We start from the raw sequence: 22,531 nt of genomic DNA, 5'->3' as shown, positions 1-22,531 counted from the left end.
TTATATTTCTATGGAGCTTTTCTACCCGGGCCTCCACCAAAAACGAGCTACTGGCCCAGTCGGATAAACAAATGTAAATACATAAATAAAAGAATTCAGTCCGACACTTTAGCACACATCCTGTATTCAGCAACAATGTTAGTTGAATACTTAAAGAAAACAGCTGTCATTTTTATTTCAGTCTGCTGTCCAGGCAATTGTGACATGTCAAAATCCGTTTTCAATGAAGTCTCAGAAAGAAAGCCCCACAAGTAAATAGCACAACATAAGACATAGAATAAATATGAAATTTTATCACATTGTAACAATAGCCATTCAAACAGCTGTAAAGTAACCAATCCAGATTTTTTTTTTTTTTTTGGAGGACACCATTTTGAAACTACTGAAAATGGTAAGACACTGACAGTTTTGTGAAATGAGGGTATTTGCTAGGTACTGTAAGTGGAACACAGGGTAATATCTGGCCTATTAAACCCTTCAATAAGGGGCTGCAGGGAGGGGCATTTAGGGTAGTAAATAACTGGTCTATTCGTTGTTGGCTTGTATATAGCTGTTGCTCAAATTTGTTGCAGCCACTGTTTCTATAAGACATGATGCTCTCTTTTAAAGTTCTCAAATTCTGCAACATGTATGACACAGTTTGGAAGCAAGACTACATATGTTAGGTTGGTAAAGGTGCTAGACAAGTAAAGAAGACCTGATAAAAGGAAGGCTCCAGGAGATTGGTAACAATAGCCAAGTTCAAACAGCTCCAGCAGTTACCAGGCATTTTATAGCTACTGAGCCCCCCCCCCCAGCCTTCCTGTATTGGAGGGAAGCCTTCTAGCTCATCAGTGGGAGTGGTAAGGACTAGGTAGCCTACCTACCACAAGACGGTGGTTTCTGGCCCAGAAATTGTAGTTTATTGGCCTTTTGGGCAGTTTATTCCATCTCTTTCAACTTTCTAGCATAAAAGGCTGTGTTAGCACTTGTTTCCCCCCTTTCCTGTAACTAGTATAGTCCAGATACAGATTTGCTGTGTGTAAGACTGTAAGCTTCTGAGCCCCCCAAAAGCCCTTCTGTGTTGGATTGGAAGCCTTCTAGCTTATCAGTGGGAGTGGTAAGCACTAGGTAGCCTATCTACCACAAGAGGAGTGGTCCCTGGTCCAGAAATTGTAGTTTAATAGCCATTTGGGCAGTTTTTCCATCTCTCTTAATGTTCCAGTTTAAAAGCCCATGTTTGCTCTTATTTCCCGCCTTTCCTTAACTAGTCTAGTCCAGATACAGACTTGCTGTATCCAGGACTATTTGAAAGCTTCTGAGCGGTGCCAGAGCCTGCTCTTCAATTTTCCCTTAGATCTATTAGTTCTCTCCTCTCCTGCACTTATATTAGCTTATTAGTCTAGCACTTTACCAGACTTCCTGTAGCAATTATTGTAGCACACAAGTGCTACCAGCACTAAACGTTCCTACAAGGAAACGGATCTAGTACTTATCAATGTCCACCCCACCAGGCATGTCTAAAGGTCAGTTCCCTGTGCTTTTGCCTATTAACATGGTGAACTTGGGCATCCTGAGGCAATGTAGCAAGTGCCTCATGTACACCGACAACCCTCTCCTCTTAACTTCCAACACTCAGACTTGTGAGAGATGCATTTATATATCCAAACTGGAAATTACGCACTCTCCAGCCAAGACTGGAATAGCTGGCCAAGAGGAGAAGGTCAACACTTGCACCACACCACACGGAACATATAGCCTTCCAGAACAGACCTCTCAACCATGCCGAATTACTCGTTTTTTACGGAGTTTTGGAGTTCAAATGATGGGGTGCCACGCTTCCAGAGTGGCACCCCTTCATTTAAAATTTTTTTCTTTTTGTTTTTTAGTTCTTTTAATTTCCGTGGCTGTTGGAGCGGACGTCATCACGTACGTGATGACGTCAGCTCCCTCAGGGATTCCAGCCTGAGCGATAACGTCAGCTCCCTCTACCAGCATGTCGGAGTTGAGCATTTGAGCTCAAGGAGCTCACGCATTTCCAGCTGGCCATTGCTTAGTTCAAAATGCGAGCGGGAATGGCTGGCCTGGCTGCAGCGGAAGAACTTGTTGGATTATGGGGAATAGAATGTAAGGAACTATGGATGCGATAATGCTACTGCAAATGCGAGCGGGAACGGCTGTTTGGAACTGGCTGCGGATGCGATGTAGAATGGTAAGCTGTCACCATGTTAGTATGATCAGCTATTCAGTGTGTGTGTACCAGATGGCTGCCTTGTATGAGTTTCTTACTTATTTTCGACAAAGTAGCCTATCATACTCGAAACTGGAGGTGGGAAGTAGAATTAAACAGCAGTAATGAAACATTTCTGCAACTACAGTGGCCCTTTTTTCTGTTGATGTTTTTCGTTAAGGTGCTGGTCTGTGTTCCTTTGCAAAGAAAGCTGGTGATAATCTTCTCTTTTAAAAGCTTTCCATGAGTAACATTTATTCCTGGTCTCATGTCTTCTGCAGGGCTCACCATGCCTGCACAAACACAAGCCTTATACAATTTCACCCATCCATCTTATATAAATGACTGGTAATGGTAACAGACATTATACCAAAGACACGATGCACTTGTTTGGTTGTTTTGTCTGAAATGGAGGACTTTTGAGGATATTTTTGTTTCTGTCTATACCGTTTGATGTTCGCTACAAATTGTTTGAGAATCCAGTGACCTTACTGCATTGACATTGTATTAGTCAGCGTTCACATTTGCTATCTGTGCTATTTTTGTGTAGAAGCACTCCTGAATCTGTTATCAATGACTGCCAAAAAACTAGTTGCTTCACTGGGTCACGGTTTTCCTTGTGAAAAGGAAGAAACTCGATCATTTAATAATAGTTCCTACTCATATGACTGACCCAGTTAATACTGCATCAAGTAATGAAACAGAATCAGTTTTGTAAGTTGTCCTGTGCATGTGCTTATGATGATTCACAGGCACAAAAAGAAGCATCTCCAAAAGAGTCATTGTCTTAAAGAACATTAGCAGACAACAAAAAAATATCATTCAGTCAATCAATGATAAAGTTTGTTTTGCTTACAAATTATATCTGCACTGTTTTTAACACTGGAACTAAATGCCTTAAAGCTGATTCAAATGAAAATAAGTTGTGCAGTGCAGACTGTTTCTTTACAATTCTTAATCACATCATGGATGCTATTTGACCTTTGGCTTCATCTCCCCCTTCATACTACAAGGGAATGTCATGTTGTTTAGATTATTTTGTAAGTATTGTACCACCTTCAAATTTGAAGTGTTAATCAGAGAGAGAGAGAGAGAGAGAGAGAGAGAGAGAGAGAGAGAGAGTGTGTGTGTGTGTGTGTGTGTGTGTGTGTGTGTGTGTGTGTGTGTGTGTGTGTATGTATGTAAAAATAAAATCCAAATAATCATTGTAGAAGTAAAGCAGTATGTAAATTAGTGTTTATGGCAAATGGGGTGAAATAGCCAGGTAATGGAACATGGAATGGCTGCAGGGGGACTCTGGTGCCATATTTTGGTTGTCTGTTCCTCAGTTTGCATTTGAAAGTTGGTATCCCACGATTCCATTGGGGTGGGCAGGGTTACATAATTATGTATGCAAATTTTATGTTAATCAGCGTACAGATTTGTACCTATTTTTCATGGGCCTTGTCCAGATTTTTGATGTTTCCAGGTTGAGAGGTATACTCCGGAACACACACCAGCACTGCCTTCACATAAAAACACAAACCACACAACCACCTTTGCGGAGGCTCTCAATAAAAATCTACCCAAGCAACAGAACCCTCCAAGGCAGAAATGCACCCAACCACCAGAACACAACACTAATCACAAGACACATAACTCTCCTAAACAGTGTGCCACTCGACCAAAGCTCCTAAGGCAAAACAGCATGCACAACGCACTAGTCATAGGTGACTCAAGAATGAGGCACACTGATGTCCCACTCACTAGGTTGAATAAGGAGAAAGTAACAATCAGCTGCATTCAGGTGCCAGAATCTGCCACAACGCACGCACTCAGGTCCCTCAACAACAGGTACAAATATGACTCTGTCATTGTACATGTGGGTGTGAATGACCTGAGACGTACCTCCCTGGACTACATGAAGAGAGACATGGAGAAGCTCTCGGATTATGTAGCGCAGGCGGGTATGACCCTAGCCCTGAGCAGCATCCTACCATCACCCACAATGATACCACAGTACAAGCAGAAAATGACTGACTTCAACAATTGGCTAAGTTTCTGGTGTCATTCTAAGGGGATCCAGTATCTGTCTGCCTGGGATGACATGATTGACAGACCTTGATGCTTTGCCAGAGATGGCTTGCATCTGTCATCCCTGGGCTTCCAGATACTGGCCAAGGCTCTTGCCACCCCTATAGTGCCTTTTTTAGGCAGTGTTCCAAAGACCAAATTACCACCATACAAGGTACAAACAAATGCAATCGGAGGGTCATGTTGCTCAAAGCTAGAAGTCTAAGTCTCAAAATGCACTCGCTCGAGGCACTCCTTAAAATGGAGAACAACAACATTTGTGCTGTAACAGAGACCTGGTTCAGGGCAGCAGAAAGCACCACTGCACTACCAGGCTATAACTCATTCCAAACCTTTCAGCCCTAGAACTTAGACTGAAGCTCCAGGCGGTGGTGTTTCCATATTCATAAAGGATGTGCACACCTCGAGATTGGTAGCCCAACATAACGCATCAGAGATACTTCAGGTGCAGCTAATATTAGGTAAGACAGTGATTCAGGTCGTAGCCTGCTATAGGTCCCCAACCATGTCCCAAGACTCGCACTCCATGTTCCTAAACACCCTGGAGAATATTAGGGTCCAACCTAACACTCTCTTACTAGGCGACTACCTCTCAATTAACTAGGTAAACTACTCATGTACCAATACACTTGCCCAACGTTTCCTGGAGTTCATTAATTCCAATGCCCTGGACCAGCTTGCTCCTACCCCCACTAGAGGTAGCAACATCCTCGACTTGGTCATTACTAACATGGCGACCATTGCTCTACACCAATAGTCAGCTCTTCCCTGGTTAAATCAGACCACAAACTAATCATCGTGGAAATCCACATCTCTCCCACCTCACCCCCACCAAAGGTAACCACCATGAAAAACTTCTCCAAAGCTAACTTTGGGATCCTAAAAACAGAGGTGGCTAACTTCATGGCACCCATGCAAATGGACAACATTTGCGTGACTGCAGAAAGTACAGTTGTGTACACTTACCATAAATGTAGATGTTAGAGTGTCTTCACTGTTGCAGTCATGACTGTAGGGTTCTCCTGCCGCAGGCAGTCCTCGGTCGGCCAGAATCCCAAAGTCTGGGTCGGCCGGCTGTTCAGCCATGCTCCCTGACGTCAGAGCGCCAGGAGTACAAAGCTGACAGCCGACGCCATGTTCTCCAGTTTTTCTTGCCCCAGATGTCAGAAGTTCCAAAATGAATAAGGTCCCATACCCTTTGCAAATACACCTCAGAAGAAGGGTGAAAAAAAGGAACCACACGAAAGAATAAATAAGAGGGGACAGGAGGGAGGGAAACCCAGACTGCAACAGTGAAGACACTCGAACATCTACATTTATAGTAAGTGTACACAACTGTACTATGTTCATAGTGTTTCACTGTTGCAGTCATGACTGTAGGGTAGAATCCCAAAGCAGAAAGAAAGGGAGGTGGTTATAAAGTAGAGGGGACGGCTATAAGGCCCTGCAAGACTGCAGAAGCAAAGCCTGCCCTTGACTTAGAGTAGAGAGGTAGATTGTAGTGCTTGGAAAAAGTATGCACTGAACTCCAAGTTGCAGCTTCCAAAATGTCTTTGGTAGAACTCCCCCTGAGGAAGGCAGCTGAAGTGGCAGCAGCTCTGGTAGAGTGAGTCCTTATACTCTCTGGGATTTGCTTTCCATGGTGTGAATAGCAAAATCTGATTCCATGAGCAATCCATTTAGAAATGGTCTGTTTTGAAATGGCTTTACCTTGGGAACTTGAAGCATAAGAAACAAATAATTGCTCTGATTTCCTGAGGTCCTTGGTTCTGTCCAGGTAAAAACGTAGTTGTCTGTGTACATCCAAGGAATGTAAGATCCTTTCCCCCTTTATTTTGAGGAGTGGGGAAAAAAGTTGGCAAGTGAATAGTTTGATTTAAAGCCACTTTGGAAACCACCTTAGGCATGAAAGTAGGATTAGTCCTTAAAGACACCCTGTCTTGATGAAAAATAATATAAGGTTCCACAGCCATAAGAGCTTGTAACTCTGAAACCCTCCTGTCAGAGGTCAGAGCTAAAAGGATGGCTGTCTTCCAAGATAAAAACTTGATGTCAGATGAGGCAGCAGGCTCAAAAGGAGGTAAGGTGAGCTTTTCCAAAACATAGTTGAGATCCCAAACAGGAATGGGAGGAGATCTAGGGGGCCTTAAGTTCTTAGCTCCTCTGAGAAATTGTCTCATGAGCTGGTGGGAAAAGATAGGAGGGTCTGTATTATAATGAGCAGAAATAGCAGAGGCGTGTATCTTAATGGAAGAGAAAGAGAGACCCTTATGTAAGAGGTCTGACAGGTAAAGTAAAATCTGAGGAATGTTAGGAATAAGAGGATCAGAATCCTGAGCCTGCATCCAAGAACAAAATCTTTTCCATTTTCCTGCATAAGATTTTCTAGTGCTAGGACGTCTGGCTTCTAAAATGACATCCATAACCTGCTTGGGTAGGAGAGAATGAATCAAAGATCCTGGATTAACCAGGCCGCCAGGCTGAGAGTTTTGACATGGGAGTGTAGAATCTGACCCTGGTGTTGGGACAGAAGGTTCGGAATCTGTGGTAAAACCCAGGGTGGCTCTAGACAAAGGTTTCTTAGTGTTGGGTACCAAAACTGTCGAGGCCAATTTGGGGCCAGCAAGATTATCATCTTGGGCTTGTCTTGCTTGATCTTTAGTAATACCTGTGGAAGAAGAGGAAGAGGCGGAAAGGCATATCCCGAGAGGTTTCTCCAACTGAATGATAGAGCATCCACTTTCCAAGCTTGATTGTGGAAAGTCCTGGTGCAAAAAATTTGTAGTTGATGATTAAGGTGGGATGCAAAGAGGTCTATGTGAGGACATCCCCAGACTGCTGTAATCATCTTGAATATTCCGGAGTCCAACATCCATTCGTGTGGATCCGAAAGGTTTCTGCTCAGACTGTCTGCCAGGAAGTTTTGCTGCCCTGGTAGAAACTTTGCTTGAAGGTCCAGATTGCAAGTTAGGGCTGTGTTTCAAAGATCCATGGCTAGTCTGCAAAGGGGGTAGGAATGAGATCCCCCTTGCTTGTTTATGTACCACATAACTGTGGTGTTGTCTGTCCATATCAGTAGTTGTCCTGGTTGTAGAAAATTCCTGAAGGCCAATAGAGCTTTCTGAACGGCTAACATTTCCTTTAAATTGATATGCAGGTGCTTCTGATCCTTTGTCCAAAGGCCCTGCAGACAGTTGCCCCGAAAATGGGCTCCCCATGCATAATCTGAGGCATCCGTGGTTAGAATCTGAGTGGCAGGAGGCAGACAGAAAGGTTTTCCTTTGTTTAGAGTACATGCCTTGGGCCACCAAAGGAATTCCTTTTGAAGACAAGGCAGGATGGAGATCAGTATGTCTAGGCTGTGACAATGCTGAGACCGTACACTTTTTAGGTACCACTGTATTTTTCTCATATGTAGTCTTGCATATGGTACGAGAAGGATGCAGGAGGCCATGTAACCCAGAGCCTGCAGAATCTCCTTGCAGATAGCTGAGTTGTAGTTGCCAAGGTTTTGAAAGTTGAAGCCAGCTGTAAAGTACAGTTTTGTACCTACCATAAATGTAGATGTCCGAACAGGATAGCATCTGCAGTCATAACATATGGGTTGTCCTGTCGTCAGGCAGCCCTTCGGTCGGCCGGATTCCAAAGTCTGGGTCCGGCTTCGGCTGATGTCGCACTTCACCCGACGTCATCTCTGCTGGTCTTCGGGTATAAAGGCATCAGCCGACGCCATTTTCCTCAGTGTTTCTTGCCCCAGATGCCAGTTGCCCTCTTGGTAAGCTAAATTTGGGATAAATGCCAATGTTTCCAAAAAAGTAGAAGGCAAACACAAAAAATAACAATGTATGTACATATATACAAACAAATACACCATAAGAGACTCCCCCCCAGCTAGCTATTAGGAGGGTAAATACCCTAGGAGGACCACAGAGGGGAAGGAGGGTGGGTAATCCTGACTGCAGATGCTATCCTGTTCGGACATCTACATTTATGGTAGGTACAAAACTGTACTATGTCCTTCAAGGATGCATCTGCAGTCATAACAAATGGGTAGAATACCACAGCCAAACTAGGGGAGGAGGAAGAAGAATTATGGTGTAGTTAGGATCCCTTGCAGTACAGCAGTGGCAAACCCTGCTCGGGATCTACAGTATAGAGGTAAATTATAATGCTTGGCAAATGTATGCACAGAGGTCCAAGTAGCTGCCTCAATAATGTCCTTGGTTGCCACTCCTCGTAAGAAAGCTGTGGTAGTGGCTGTAGCCCTTGTAGAATGAGGTCTTATGTTCTGTGGAATTGGTTTTCCGTGGTAGGAGTAACAGAATCTTATGCAATTTCCTATCCATTTGGAGATTGTCTGTTTGGAAATTGCTTTTCCTTCCCTTCCTGTTGCATAGGCTACTAAAAGCTGGTCAGTTTTTCTGTCACCTTTGGTTCTGTCCAGGTAGTAGCATAACTGTCTATGTACATCCAAGGTATGCAGCAGTCTTTCCCCCCTGTTCTGTGGATTTGGAAAGAAGGTAGGTAGGTGGATTGCCTGGTTTAAAGACACTCTGGATACCACCTTAGGCATAAATGTAGGATTAGTTCTCATGGACACCCTATCTTGATGGAAGATTAGAAGGGTTGTACTGCCATTAAGGCCTGTAGTTCAAACCCTCCTTGCTGAAGTAATTGCCAGTAGGAAAGCAGTTTTCCATGATAGGTGTTGAAGATCTGCTGTTGCTGCTGGTTCAAATGGAGGGAGTGTCAATTTTTCTAGCACAAAGTTCAAGTCCCATGCTGGTAATGGTGGTTTCCTAGGAGGTTTTACATTCTTGATCCCTCTGAGGAACTGCCTGAGTAGAGGATGCGAAAAGACAGGTGGATCAAGCTGTATTCTGCTGAAATAGCTGATGCATGTATCTTGATGGAGGAATAGGACAGGCCTGTATGTAGAAGCTCTGCCAAGTACTCCAGGATGTTAGCAATATCTATGTTCGACACATCTTTTCCTCTTTCAGTACTCCAAACGACAAATCTTTTCCATTTTCCTGCATAGTTCCTTCTTGTTGAAGGTCTGTGGGCTTCAAGGATAATGTCTTTAACCCTTTGGGATAGGTCTGGGTTAGTTGCTGCTTTGTGATGTTCCAGGCAGTCAGTTGCAAGGTTTTTAGGTTTGGGTGCATGATGTTGTAGTTGTTCTGAGTTAACATCAAAGGCATCAGGGGTATTGACCACATTCTCCCTGAGACATGCTCCTCAGCAATGGATACCAGTGTTGTCTTGGCCAATTCGAGCTATCAGGATTATCCTTGGGCATTCCTCTTGATTTTCAGTAGTACCTTGTGCATCAAAGGAAGAGGTGGAAATGCATATGCTGTCAGGCCTTTCCAACTGAAGGATAGAGAGTCCACCTTCCATGCAAGTGGGTGGTATGTCCTTGTGCAGAATGTTTTGAGCTGGTGATTGAGTGGGGATGCGAATAGGTCTATTTGTGGCATTCCCCATTTCTTTGTGATGGCCTTGAAGATGTCGGTGTAGCATCCATTCGTGAGCATCCGAGGTGGTTCTGCTCAACATGTCTGCTAGGGTGTTTTCTTTTCCCGGCACAAATATTGCCTGTAACTGGATATTGTAGCTCAGAGCCATATTCCAAAGGTCCAGAGTCATTCTGCATAGGGGGTATGAATGAGTGCCTCCCTGTTTGTTGATGTACCACATGACTGTGGTGTTGTCTGTCCTTATCATTAAATGGCCTTCTTTGAGGAATGGTCTGAATTTCTGGATTGCTAGTTTTACTGCCAGCATTTCTTTTTGGTTTATGTGCAGGTGCAGCTGGTCTGGAGTCCACAATCCTTGTATGCATTTGTCCAACATGTGCCCCCAGCCTAGGTCTGAGGCGTCCGTTGTGATGGTTTGGCTTGCTTGAAAGTTGTGGAAGGGCAAGCCTGGGTTTGACTGGCATGCTTGAGCCCACCATAGGAACTCCTGTTTCAGGCATGGGATTAGTGGGATTTCGGTTTCTAAGCTATGCCTGTGTTGAGACCATAAATTCTTTAGGTACCACTGTAGCTTTCTCATATGCAGTCTGGCATGTGGGACCAAGATTATGCATGATGCCATGAAGCCCAAGGCCTGCAGTACTTTTCTTGCTGTTAGTTTGTTCTGCTTTGTTAATGCCAAGAAGTAAAGAGGGAGTTGTTTTTGTTTTTCTGCAGTTAGGAATGCCATTTGTTTTGCTGTGTCCAATTCTGCACCCAAGAATGTTCTTGCTTGGGATGGTATCAGTCTTGACTTTTGTAAATTGACTGTGTATCCCAGGGCTTGTAGTAAGCAAATGACTCTTTGTAAATCTGTTGTCAGCTTGCTTTTGTTGTCCGCTTGTAACAGGCAGTCGTCCAGGTATGGATAAATTTGGATTCCCTGTAGCCTGCAGTGAGCGATTACTGATGCCAGGCATTTTGTGAATACTCTGGGCAGTAGATAAGCCAAAGGGCAATGCTGAGAATTGATAATGCTCTGATCCTGCAAGAAATCTGAGGTATCTTCTGCAATTTGGTCGTATGGGGACGTGCAGGTATGCCTCCTTGAGATCTAGAGTTACCAGCCAACACTCCTTGCCCAGCATGGGAAGAAGTTGCTGTAGGGTCAGCATTTTGAATTTTGGGACAATGATGTATGTGTTTAAGACGGACAGGTCGAGAATAAGTCTCCAACTTTTCTCTTTTCTTGGTACTAGGAAGAGTCTGGAGTAGAATCCTTTGCCCTGTTCTGTTATTGGTACTCTTTCCACAGCTCTTATCTTTGTTAATTGCGCTATCTGCTTTAGAGCTTCTGTTTTTGATTTGGAGGTAGGTTTGGCATTCCTCTTTTACTGGTAAGGTGTGGAAGTGGAACCTGTAACCTTGGTCTATGGTTTGCAAAATCCACTTGTCTTTTGTGATATAGTGCCAATTTTTCAAAATAAGGCTAACTTTCCGCCTAAAGGTGCTGTTATTTGCTCCCTGGTAGGCGTGTCAGAGCCAAGTCACTGTGATTGTCCTGTTGCAGTGGCAGTGGTTGTGTCTGTGCCTCGGTTATTGCCTTGCCACTGTCGCCCTCTGTAGGCACCTCCTCTGGATTGATTTCTGCCTCTAGAGCGCCTATTCCTGCCTCTTTGAGATTTTGAGGAGTCTGGAAAGGACCAATTTTGGCAGGCCAGTTCCTGCTAAACCTTGGGGCTGAACCTGTAAGAAATCCTTAACTGTTTGTACAGATTTTGCCTTCTCTTCCATTTTCTTCATTACTTGCTGAGCAGGTGTACCAAATAGACTGGCCTTATCCATAGGAGCATCTAACAGCTTTGCTTTAACATGATCCGCAAGACCTGTTCTTTCAACCATGCATGCCTTCTTATCACTGTGCCAGTCATGGCTGATCTAAATGAAGCCTCCAGTGCATCATAGCCACATTTTAAAGAATGGTTACTAACCTGCTGAATGTTATTCACCATTTCTAAAACATATTTCTTATCTAAGGAGTCATCAGTGGACAGCTTCTTAGTTAAATGATCAAGCATAAACTCTTGGTATTGGATCATATGAAACTGACAGTTTAAAGCTCTAGCTGAGAGAGTAGCAGAGGTGTAAACTTTTTCCCCATCTCTAAGGACCTGGATTCCCTTTCAGAAGGAATAGGGTTTTTTGCTGAGGTCGAGGCTACTGCCTTAGGCCCCTGGGAAATAGTCTCAGGATCTGCAAGAGTGGCCTTGTATAGGTGGTGATGAGTGTCTGGCACCCTGTAAAATCTATCTGGTTTGGCAGGGGCTGGAGGTAAAGTATCAGGAGCAGTGCAAACATCATTAAATGCATCATCCACAACAGGCAGTACTGGAGGTATAGCTAAGGGCCTATGTTGTGGTAAGTGCAGAAATGTCCTAAGCCTTTTTCTTGAATCTGAGAAATCTTGTCCCTGCCATTGGAATTGTTCTCTCATGGCATGTAAGGTTTCCCCAAAGGAAAATTCCTCTGGTGGAGAGGCAGATGGAATGGATTCTTCAGCATCGGAATCTTCATAAGTAGAAAAGGAGCCTCTGGCTGATCTGTAATGTCTGAGTCATCTGAAGAATCATCAGAGGACACTGGCTCGGGGCTCTGCTCTAGGTCTCTTTTCTGGGGCTGAGAGGCCCTGTCTGGGTGAGATTGGGATCCCCTAATTAAGGATATTAAATCCTCTGCCAGAGTAAGCATTTGTGAACTAGAAGTGGGCCTGTGTGAGGGGGCTTAACAGGCACTGATTTAACAGTTTTGGCTGCTTTAGCCCTGGCAAAGGCCTTAATAGACATGGCTGCAGGAGGCCTAGCAGCACCACGTGCTGGGGTAGAGACATCCAAAGGAATGGTGTCTGATAAATCACTAGGAACCACAGTAGTAGGCAAAACTTCTGAGGCCGATTCAACTAAGGTAGCAGGAGCCTCAGTAGTAGTCATGGATTCGCTGAAGATTGACCGTTTTCTCGGTTTCGCCGAAACCGAGACACTCATGCTTGCTTAACCGTGGTTTCGCCGAAACCGCTGGACCGCGAGTGTCGGTCTTTTCTTTGCGCTTTTAACAATTTGGGTAGTCGGAGGATCCGACGGCATAATGTACGCAAAATCTGAGCCGAAAAACTGTTCAGCAACTCCGACCGACGCCTAAGCTCGCCGGTTGAAGGAAGCACAGGCCGAACAGGCTGCTACGTCGTGGTCTGGGCCTAAGCAAGGCAGGCAGTAAGAGTGGAAATCTTTATGAGGTATTTGTTTCCCACAGGTTAAACAGTTATTGACTTTTTCTGACATCAGCTGAGGCAAGAAAGAGTCCCCAACGGGGTACTTAGCTTTTTAGAAGTCTTCGAAGTAGTATTCGGTAGTAGTAATCTCTGGATCTGACTGACCGGCACTTGCGAACAGCTTCTGCTTCGGGCGCCGCGCGGCAAGAAAGACAGAGGAAAATGGCGTCGGCTGATGCCTTTATACCCGAAGACCAGCAGAGATGATGTCGGATGAAGTGCGACATCAGCCGAAGCCGGACCCAGACTTTGGAATCCGGCCGACCGAAGGGCTGCCTGACGACAGGACAACCCATTTGTTATGACTGCAGATGCATCCTTGAAGGACATCTGTTTTTCGTATGTCAGAAATGCCATCTGGGTTGTTGTGTTTAGAGAAGCGCCCAGAAAAATCATCTGTTGTGAGGGTGTCAAATTTGACTTTTTTATGTTTACAGTGAATCCCAGGAACTTGAGAAGATTCTGAACAAACTGTAGATGCTGGAGTAAGACATCCTTGCTGTCTGCCTAAATAAGGCAGTCATCCAGATAAGGGTAAATTTGAATTCCCTTGAGTCTGCAATAAGCTACTACTGGAGCCAGGCACTTGGTAAAGACCCTGGGGCGCAGTAGACAATCCAAAGGGCAGCGCAGAGAATTGGTAGTGCCTCGATCCTGCCTTGAACCTGAAGTATTTTCTGCGTTCCTGTCTGATGGGGATGTGTAAATATGCTTCTTTTAAATCCAAAGTTACCATCCATGCATTTTTGGTCAGCATTGATAGCAGCTGCTGTAGAGTAAGCATCTTGAATTTTGGTATCTCTAGAAAAGTGTTCAAGACTGACAGATCCAGAATGGGTCTCCATGAATTTTGCTTCCTGGGGACTAGAAAGAGCCACGAGTAAAAACCTTGTCCCATCTCTGAAAGTGGAACTAGTTCTATGGCTTTCATAGCCAAGAGGGCTTCCCACCTGGTTTAATGCCTCTGACCACTGATGTTTTGGAGGATCTGGCCATCCGCTTGGCCTTGGTGAGGTATGAAAATGGAATTTGTAACCTCTTGAAACCACATCCAGAACCCACTTGTCTTGGGTTATGAGAGTCCAATTTAGATGAAAAAGAAAAAGTTTTCCTCCGAGAGGGGCTTCCAGGCAAGAAGTTCCTGCAGCCCAACAGAGGGAGTCATTGAGTCTGTTTTCTATGAGCTTGCGACCTGTCTTCTCCTCCCCTAGGGGTGGAAGCAGTCCACTGTCTTGGTCTGTAAGAGGCTTGCGTTTGAGGCCTACCTCGGGGGCGTCTATATCTTCCCCTCTGAGGCCTGTCTGAATTGGGAATGGACCAATTTTTTGTAGGCCAATTCCTGCTAAATCTGGGTGGCTGTACTTGTAAAAAATCTTTAACTGTTTGCACGGACTTTGCCTTGTCCTCCATCTTTTTAATCACGTCTTCAGCTTTAGATCCAAATAAAACATTATGCTGAACAGGAGCATCCAATAATTTAGCCTTTACCTGATCTGGCAAATTTTGTTCCTTTAACCATGCATGCCTTCTAATTACTGTGCCAGAGGCAGCAGCCCTACAAGAAGCCTCCAAGGCATCAAATCCACAGTGTAAACCATGCTTCCCAACTTGTTCAGTGGCATGCAGTAAGTCATGTAGTTCCTTATCTGCACAGGCGGAAATGGAAGTTAGCTTTTGCTTTAAAACAGACATGAGAAATTGCTGGTATTTCAGCATATGAAACTGACAGTTTAAAGCCCTAATAGATAAAGTAGCAGAAGTGTACACTTTTTTTGCCCCATCTTTCTAAAGATCTGGAATCCTTCTCAGTGGGAATGGGGTTTTTAGCAGAAGCGGCCTTGACGCCCTTAGGACCCTGAGAAATGGTTTCAGGGTCAGCAGTAGGGTTCTTGAATAAAAACTGATGGGAATCAGGAACCCTATAGTATCTGTCTGGCTTAACAGGAGCTGGAGGAAAAGAGTCAGGAGTTAAGTTAGCCTCCGAAAAAACATCATCCACAATATTCAAAATAGGAGGAATAGCCAGTGGCCTATGTTGGGGAAGAAGAAGAAAATACCTTAGACTTTTCTTAGATTCCGAGTACTCCTGTCCTTCCCAGTGGAAATGTTCCCTCATTTCATGCAAAATTTCCCCAAAAGAGAAATCCTCAGGGAGAGAAGCTGAAGGAATGGATTCCTCAGCATCAAAATACTCATAAGGAGGGAAAGAATATTCCTGGTCAGAAGAAGAAACAGAAGCCTGATCAGAGGAGTCATAATAAACTTCCTGTCTTGGCCTTTTGTCTGGAGGGGGATGTGAACCCCTAATCATAGTAAGTCCTCCGCCATTTTAAGTAACTGTTTCTGAGACTGGGAGCTGGATCAGAAGAGGCCTGGGTTGCAGTCTTTGATTTGGAAGGAGTCTTTGCCTTTATAAGAAGCTGAGTAAACCTGAAAACCCCTTCGGAAGCCAGTACCTGCACAGCGGCTCCGGACCCATCCGAAGGAGCATTGTCCGAAGGTTCAACTGAAATATTCAAAGGCCTAGTTGGCTCCTCGTGGGAGTCCGTTTCGGCTATCGGTTCCGAAATGGCCGACGACAGGGGCTGCAAAAGCGCCTCACTGATGACACCCGAACCTGGCTCCACTTGTGCAATATCGTCTGATTTGGACCTCTGAGGCCTGTCTTTGTCCTTGCGTCGTTTGTGAACTCCGGTAGCCGGAACCGTATCTGACGACATTTTGTAATTAAAACGCCTACCGAAGTAATGAAAAGCAAAATTGTACCTTCGTTTGATAGTACGCTGATTGAATCTAGCACAAAACCAACAACTAGCTACGTCGTGGTCAGGGCCTAAGCAAGGAATACAGTAAGAATGAAAATCCTTATGAGGTATTTGCTTCCCACATGAAATACAATTATTAACTTTTTCTGACATAGGACTGGAGCAAGAAAAAAGTTTCCCCAATGGGGTACTTAGCTTTGAGTAGGAGAAGAAAGTCTTCGGACTGAAGTTTGATTAGAAAAAACTGTCAGGAGTCAGCCGACCGGTACTTGCGAACTGCTATCACTGCACGGCAAGAAAGACTGGAGAACATGGCATTGGCTGTCAGCTTTGTACTCCTGGCGCTCTGACGTCAGGGAGCATGGCTGAACAGCCGATGCCGGACCCAGACTTTGGGATTCTGGCCGACCGAGGACTGCCTGCCGGCAGGGGAGAACCCTACAGTCATGACTGCAACAGTGAAACACGATTAACATTCATACACCAATGCACTGTACGAACATGTACACAAATGCATGGATCTAGCCATACCCAACTGAACCAAGAGACTCTCCTCCAAAAAAAAAGGAAGCCAATCTGGTGGTCCCCTGCCATAAACAAACTCTACAACAGAAGGAGGAAACTGATGCAGAATAAGGTGAAGTCCCAAGACTGGAAAAACTCCCTTATCTGCCTCAACAAAAAGTTGAGATTCCTCATCAAATCCTCTAAAGCTAGCAATGAAAACAGAACTGCAGCAGATAGTAAAAACAACCATAAGGCCTTCTACAGTTATGTAAAGAAACTCCACAGCAATACCCAGATTTGCTCTGAGCTACTGCACAATGGTACCTCCTATACCGAGCAAACAGATATTTCCAGTATACTGACAGACAGATTCAGTGCAAACTTTACCCCCCCCCCCCCAAAGGACCAATCAATACCAGTAGATTGCCAGGCACCCAGTATTACTGCTGCACAGGTTAAAACAACATTGTTCAAGGCCAAGAATGCAGCTTCTATGGGACCCGACAATATCCCTGGTTGTGTTCTACATGAACTACAGAGTGAACTGGCACCTCACCTGTGTGCTCTCTCAATCACAGCCTCACCTCAGGCTTTGTCCCTGCCGAATGGCGCACTGCTACAGTTATCCCTCACCACAAAGGAGGAGCGACTACAAACCCTGGGAACTATCGCTCCATTATCCTGACGAGTCTGATATGCAAAGCTATGGAACACATCATTATGGACCTAATAAACAAACATATAGGGAATCTCCAAACTCTGGATCCCACACAGTTTGGCTTTGTAAAGGGTAGATCCATGCCTGCTCAACTTGGTCGACTTCGCTGAGTCAGTCACCAGAGCTGTGGATGAAAGCAAGATGGTTCATACAGCCTGCCTTGATCTGGCCAAGGCTTTTGATACCATTCCCCACTCAGGAATCATAGAAAAACTCACTAAGCTTGGCATCAACTCCTATATCACTAGGTGGGTTGCAAACTGGCTCACAGATAGAACCCACAGTGTGAAAATAGCTGACTCCAAGTCAGACTGCCGATTAGTCATGAGTGGAGTCCTACAGGGTTCGGTCCCGAGTCCTCTCCTGTTTGGTATTACTTTTCTGAAGTCCAGGCCAACACGAAATACTCTGGCTAACAAAGTTCACAGACGACTGCAAGTTGGGAGCTTGCAATACCTAACTGAGATGCTGGACAAAGGCCTATCTTTCTTATCAATTAAAATCCATGCCTCTGCCATTTCAGCTCATTACAATACGGACCCTCCTATTTTTTCACATCCCCTACTACGACAGTACCTCAGAGATTCAAAAAATATAAGACCCCCAAGGAGAGCACCAGTACCAACTTGGGATCTCAACTTTGTTTTAGAAAAACTCACACTGCCTCCTTTTGAACCAGCCAGCACAGCTGATCTAAAATTCTTATCAGGAAAACTGCTCTGCTCCTAGCAATTATTTCAGCAAGAAGAGTTTCAGAGTTACAGGCATTAATGGCTGTGGAACCTTTCATCATTTTCCATTAAGACAGGGTTTCTCTTAGGACAAACCCAACATTCATGCCGAAAGTGGTCTCCAATGTGGCCTTGAACCAAACCATTCATTTACCTACTTTCTACCCAAATCCTCAGAATAAAGGGGAGAGACTTCTGCACACTTTGGATATACACAGACAACTACGATTCTACTTGGACAAAACAAAAATCTTCAGAAAAACTGAACTGTTTGTAGACTATACTGCAGGATCACAAGGAAAGCCTATTACAAAGCAGACAATCTCAAAATGGATAGGACACTGCATCCGCTTCTGTTATGCACAGCATGGCAAATCAGTGCCTAAGGGCATTAGACCTTATTCTACCAGAGCAGCAGCCACTTCAGCAGCTTTCCTCAGAGGAGTACTAACCAAATACATTTTAGAAGCTGCAACCTGGAGCTCAGTGCACACTTTCACCAAGCGCTACCACCTACCTCTCTACTCTAAATCCAGAGCAGGCTTTGCCAATGCAGTGCTGCAAGGCCTGGTAGCCTCTCCTAATCCAATTTAGACCCAGCTACCCAACCTCAGCTTTGGGATTCTACCCAAGTGTAATAACTCCCCAAGTGATATTGACATCCTACAGAATGGCCTCACTGTGACCAATGACTGGTGTCAGAACCATGGCCTTAAGCTCAATACCAAAAAATGTGTCGTCCGCTCCTTCGGGAAAAACCCGGTTCCCATGAATTACCACATTGATGGTAGTCCACTGAACACAGAAGGCATTATAAGTGATCTGGGAACACAGGTTGACAGCAACCTCTCTTTTGATCACCACATTGCCACTGTGGTCAGAAAGTCCTATGTGGCACATCTCATTACTAAGAGTTTTGCATCCAGGAAGAAAGAGGTCATTGTCTCCCTCTACTCTTCCCTCATTAGGCCAATCATAAGAGTACAATGCCCCATTTGGCATGTATCTCACTAGACACCTGCAACAACTGGAGAGGCCGCAAAAGTACCTCACAAAGAGGATCCTAGGCCTTAAACACTTGTCCTATATGGGCAGACTAAAAAAAACTCTATTCTTTATCTCATATCGCTTACTTAGAGGTGATCTCTGCTTGACTTACAAAGCCATGTCTGACCCAGCTCTGTTAGAAATGCTACATCTAAAGAAATCCCAATCCCTCCGCACCACACGCTCCAGAGACTACAACCTCATAACCACAATTAGCAGAACATGCTGGAGAGACAGCTTCATAACCCAGACACTACCCATGCTATGGAACAGACTTCCCATACATGTCAAACAGAGCACCTCACTGTCCCTCTTCAAGAGAAATCTTGATGAGTGGATGGGAAATGGAAAATTTTCCCCAGGGATAACACCAGTGGCTCTACTCGACAGAGGCACTGGGAACCAAGGTCGGGTGGCACTATGCCAGGGTAATCCTATGGCTAGGCTTGTAAATGCCCCAGGGGCATTAGCCTAGTACACACCTATGAACCTATTAGTTTTCTCTCTTCCACCATCTTTCGCTTACAGTGGTAATGGCTCTGTCAGACTATGAGTAAGAGAATACAGCGACAGAGACTAACACTTTGCAGTGATTTTCAGTGTCTGCAGTCTGGTGTTTGCAGAAGAGACTTTAAAAGTGTCTTAAAACATTTCTGCATTAGCAACTATTTCATGCCGCATGCAACAATGAGCTGGCATCTACTCGTTACGTAAAATGTTAATTATGTTACACTGATGTGCCAGCATCCCATTACATCAAATTATACAACATAAATCAAATTAACAATAAAATGAATAGCTTTTCTTTTCTCACACAGTAAACATGCCACAACAGTTTCTAAAATAAACCTCCCCTTTCCACTGTCTCAGGAGTCCCAGCCACCACACCTATTAAAGTCCACTTTTTAAATATCACATGCCACCTTCCATCCCAACCTTTTACGGCATTCTAACCACCATGTTATCCCATAATGCTTTGTTAGATTCTGTTAAATGCTGGCTACAGTGCTTTTATGCTACTGTTCTTGTACTCCTGTGCAACTATTCTCCCTGTGGACTGCCAAGCAGACTGTTATATTTACACCCTAATGCTTTTTGACTGTCTGCTCTACTTTTAATATTCTATTAAAATGCATGACAGTACACTGTGTTGGCATATATACATATTTTTTACACTGATCCATGCTGGTTAATGAAAGATCAGTTCACTGAAAAACAGGTTCACTGAAAAAAAAACTGGCCAGCTTTTTCTGTGTGAGCAAGCCATCCTCACCCCAACCTGCTTCCCTCTCCCCCCTCCCCACTCAGGGGGGGTTACAGACTCTGAACTTGATATGATCATATGCACAGCTCCTGTGCCCTACTCCAAGGGAAAAATCCAAACTTTGGCGACCTTGCTAAGAGAATGCACCTTTCCGCCAAGTGCCATTACTCAATCACAATATCCACAAAACAACTGGTTGGACACACACTTTTGTGCATCTTATTTTATGTACTGATTTTTATGCACTGTTGAGTATATTAGAGTCTGCTCTGTAAAATAATCTCTTTGTTCCAGTGGGAATAGCCCAGAATAAAACACAGATATATATGCATGCATCCACTTAAACAAATAAAGAGACTAAGGCACCTCCAGACAAGGACTTAGTAAGAGATTAAATCATACTGGCTGGACTCCTGACAGTAACAGAAAATTAAAAAAAAAAAGGAAAACTTTTCTTCAGTTAGATGACTGTTCACTTACATTATGATCCAATACCATGAGACTGTGTAGTCCTCAAAAATCTTCATTGCTACCTGGCGGGCTTCCAAAACAGCGTTTGCTTTTCTGGGTGGAAAGAGAGAAAGAATAAAACAAATTACTGCCCTTTATACATCAAAGCAGACACTGTCTTCTACTGCATGCATACCTACATAAGTATTTTCAGCTTCATCTTATGGTAAACTGAGCAAGCAGAAGATATACAACTCTAAAAAATAAGCTCAGATGAGCTCACCACAACCACCAAACACACAAGGCACTGCGGAGGTACCAGGAACAAACATTCACTGAACAGCCCAGGAATAAACTAATCAAACATTTAATAGTTTCCACATTCCAAAAGAAAAACAGCTTAACAGTATCACTGCATTTTTTGTCCTTCCAAAGGACTTCATCAGATATTACATTCACTTTTCCTCAACATTTATATAATATAGGCAATTGTCTAATTCTACCAATTAATGAATTACTCACTGAACATCTAGCGCATAACCCTACTTAAAAATCTTTATACATTTCTCTAACAAGACATTCTACTTTGTATAAAATTAACAAATCATACCTATGAATTCAAAATTGCACATCACTTGGTACACACAACTGCAGTCTACAAACTGGTTATAAATAAATGAACTGTAAACTTTTTTTTTTTTTTACCTAAAAATGATCCTGTTTAAAATCATACACATAAGGTTTACTATGACTTGTACAACAACCAAATCCCTGCTACCCTCTACTGGCCAAATGCATATAAAAATAAATTTTTCATAACTAAAACCTTCACCCTGTCCTTTTCATATTAAGAAAACCATATAAACCATAATCTTTCTGATATCTTATAAAAACTATATATACTATACAATTATATATAAAAAACTGTAAAAATGTACAAGTGATATGAAATAAAAATGATAAAATATAAAAATGTTATCTCTTTGAATATATAACTTTCTCACATTAGAGCCTGGCGGACCTAACTTTTAACACAGGGGCTAAGGAAATATTCTCATTTAAACCTGGGTATCTATTGGTTTCCAAAATTAGTTGCCAAAAGATCTCTCTATATTCAATTTTAGTCTCCCAAGGCCCTCCTCTTGGATCATGTACAACTTCCTCCAACACAAAAAGTAAATATAGCTTTTTTTATATTCTAATGTAGGTTTACATCTCTTCATATAATAGAGGTATACATAAATCTTTCATTTTAAGGCCCGCTCAGTTTTTCCCAAATAAATTGCCCAACATATTTTACACTGGGCCAAATATACAACACCTTTACTACTGCAATTCGTAAAACTCTTAGCCTGTACATACCTATCCTTAAAAGGGACATACATGTGTTCACTATAACATATGTGGGTACACTGAGCACATGCCCCACATTTAAATGTAGCCCATATTTTTCAAGTGGGGTCCTTATCTAAATCTATGTTCACCTCTAAAATATTTTTATTATTATACCCTTTCCTGAATGTAAATTTTATAGGATGTTTAAATATCCCATCTAGGTCCAATAAACTGGCAAAAATTTCCCAATTTTTCATAACACTTTAAACTGGTGTCACTGTTATAATTCATAACAAATGCTCTTTTAAATACAGTTTCTCCCTTCATTGGCTGTCTGTGCTGATATATTATTTTTACTCCCTTCCTTACCTTGTTTGAAAGTAACATTTGTTCTGCCTAAAATGGGAGTATATCCATCTCCCCTTCATTGTATAACTACATATAGGACCTCATCTACAAGTTTAACCAGATATTTTGTATCTAAAAACAAAATTTCTTAACTTAAAACATTCCTCCTGAAAATATTGTTATTCAGAGGTCATTCTTGAAATTCTAATAAACTGACCCTTTAGTATATTTCTTTTTATGGGGCTGTGCACTAGTTTAATATAAATATGAAATTGAAAAGGTATCTTTCTGATGCAC

The 22,531-nt window shown here is 43.3% G+C and overlaps 1 protein-coding gene across 1 annotated transcript in view; it reads right to left on the bottom strand.

Annotated features, from left to right (window-relative positions):
• SLC44A2 (solute carrier family 44 member 2) overlaps nucleotides 1–22,531 on the bottom strand; it is a gene marked incomplete in the record, with an annotated part of 993,595 nt that overhangs the window by 371,676 nt on the left and 599,388 nt on the right. Inside the window, 1 exon segment of the mRNA XM_044084762.1 lies at nucleotides 20,582–20,665. Coding sequence (XP_043940697.1) covers nucleotides 20,582–20,665 — 84 coding nt within the window.

The sequence above is a fragment of the Protopterus annectens genome, chromosome 9.part0 (assembly GCF_019279795.1).
Source record: "Protopterus annectens isolate FY-2018-M chromosome 9.part0, PAN1.0, whole genome shotgun sequence".
NCBI classification, from domain to species: domain Eukaryota; kingdom Metazoa; phylum Chordata; order Ceratodontiformes; family Protopteridae; genus Protopterus; species Protopterus annectens.
This window is presented reverse-complemented; position numbering and strand designations above follow the sequence as displayed.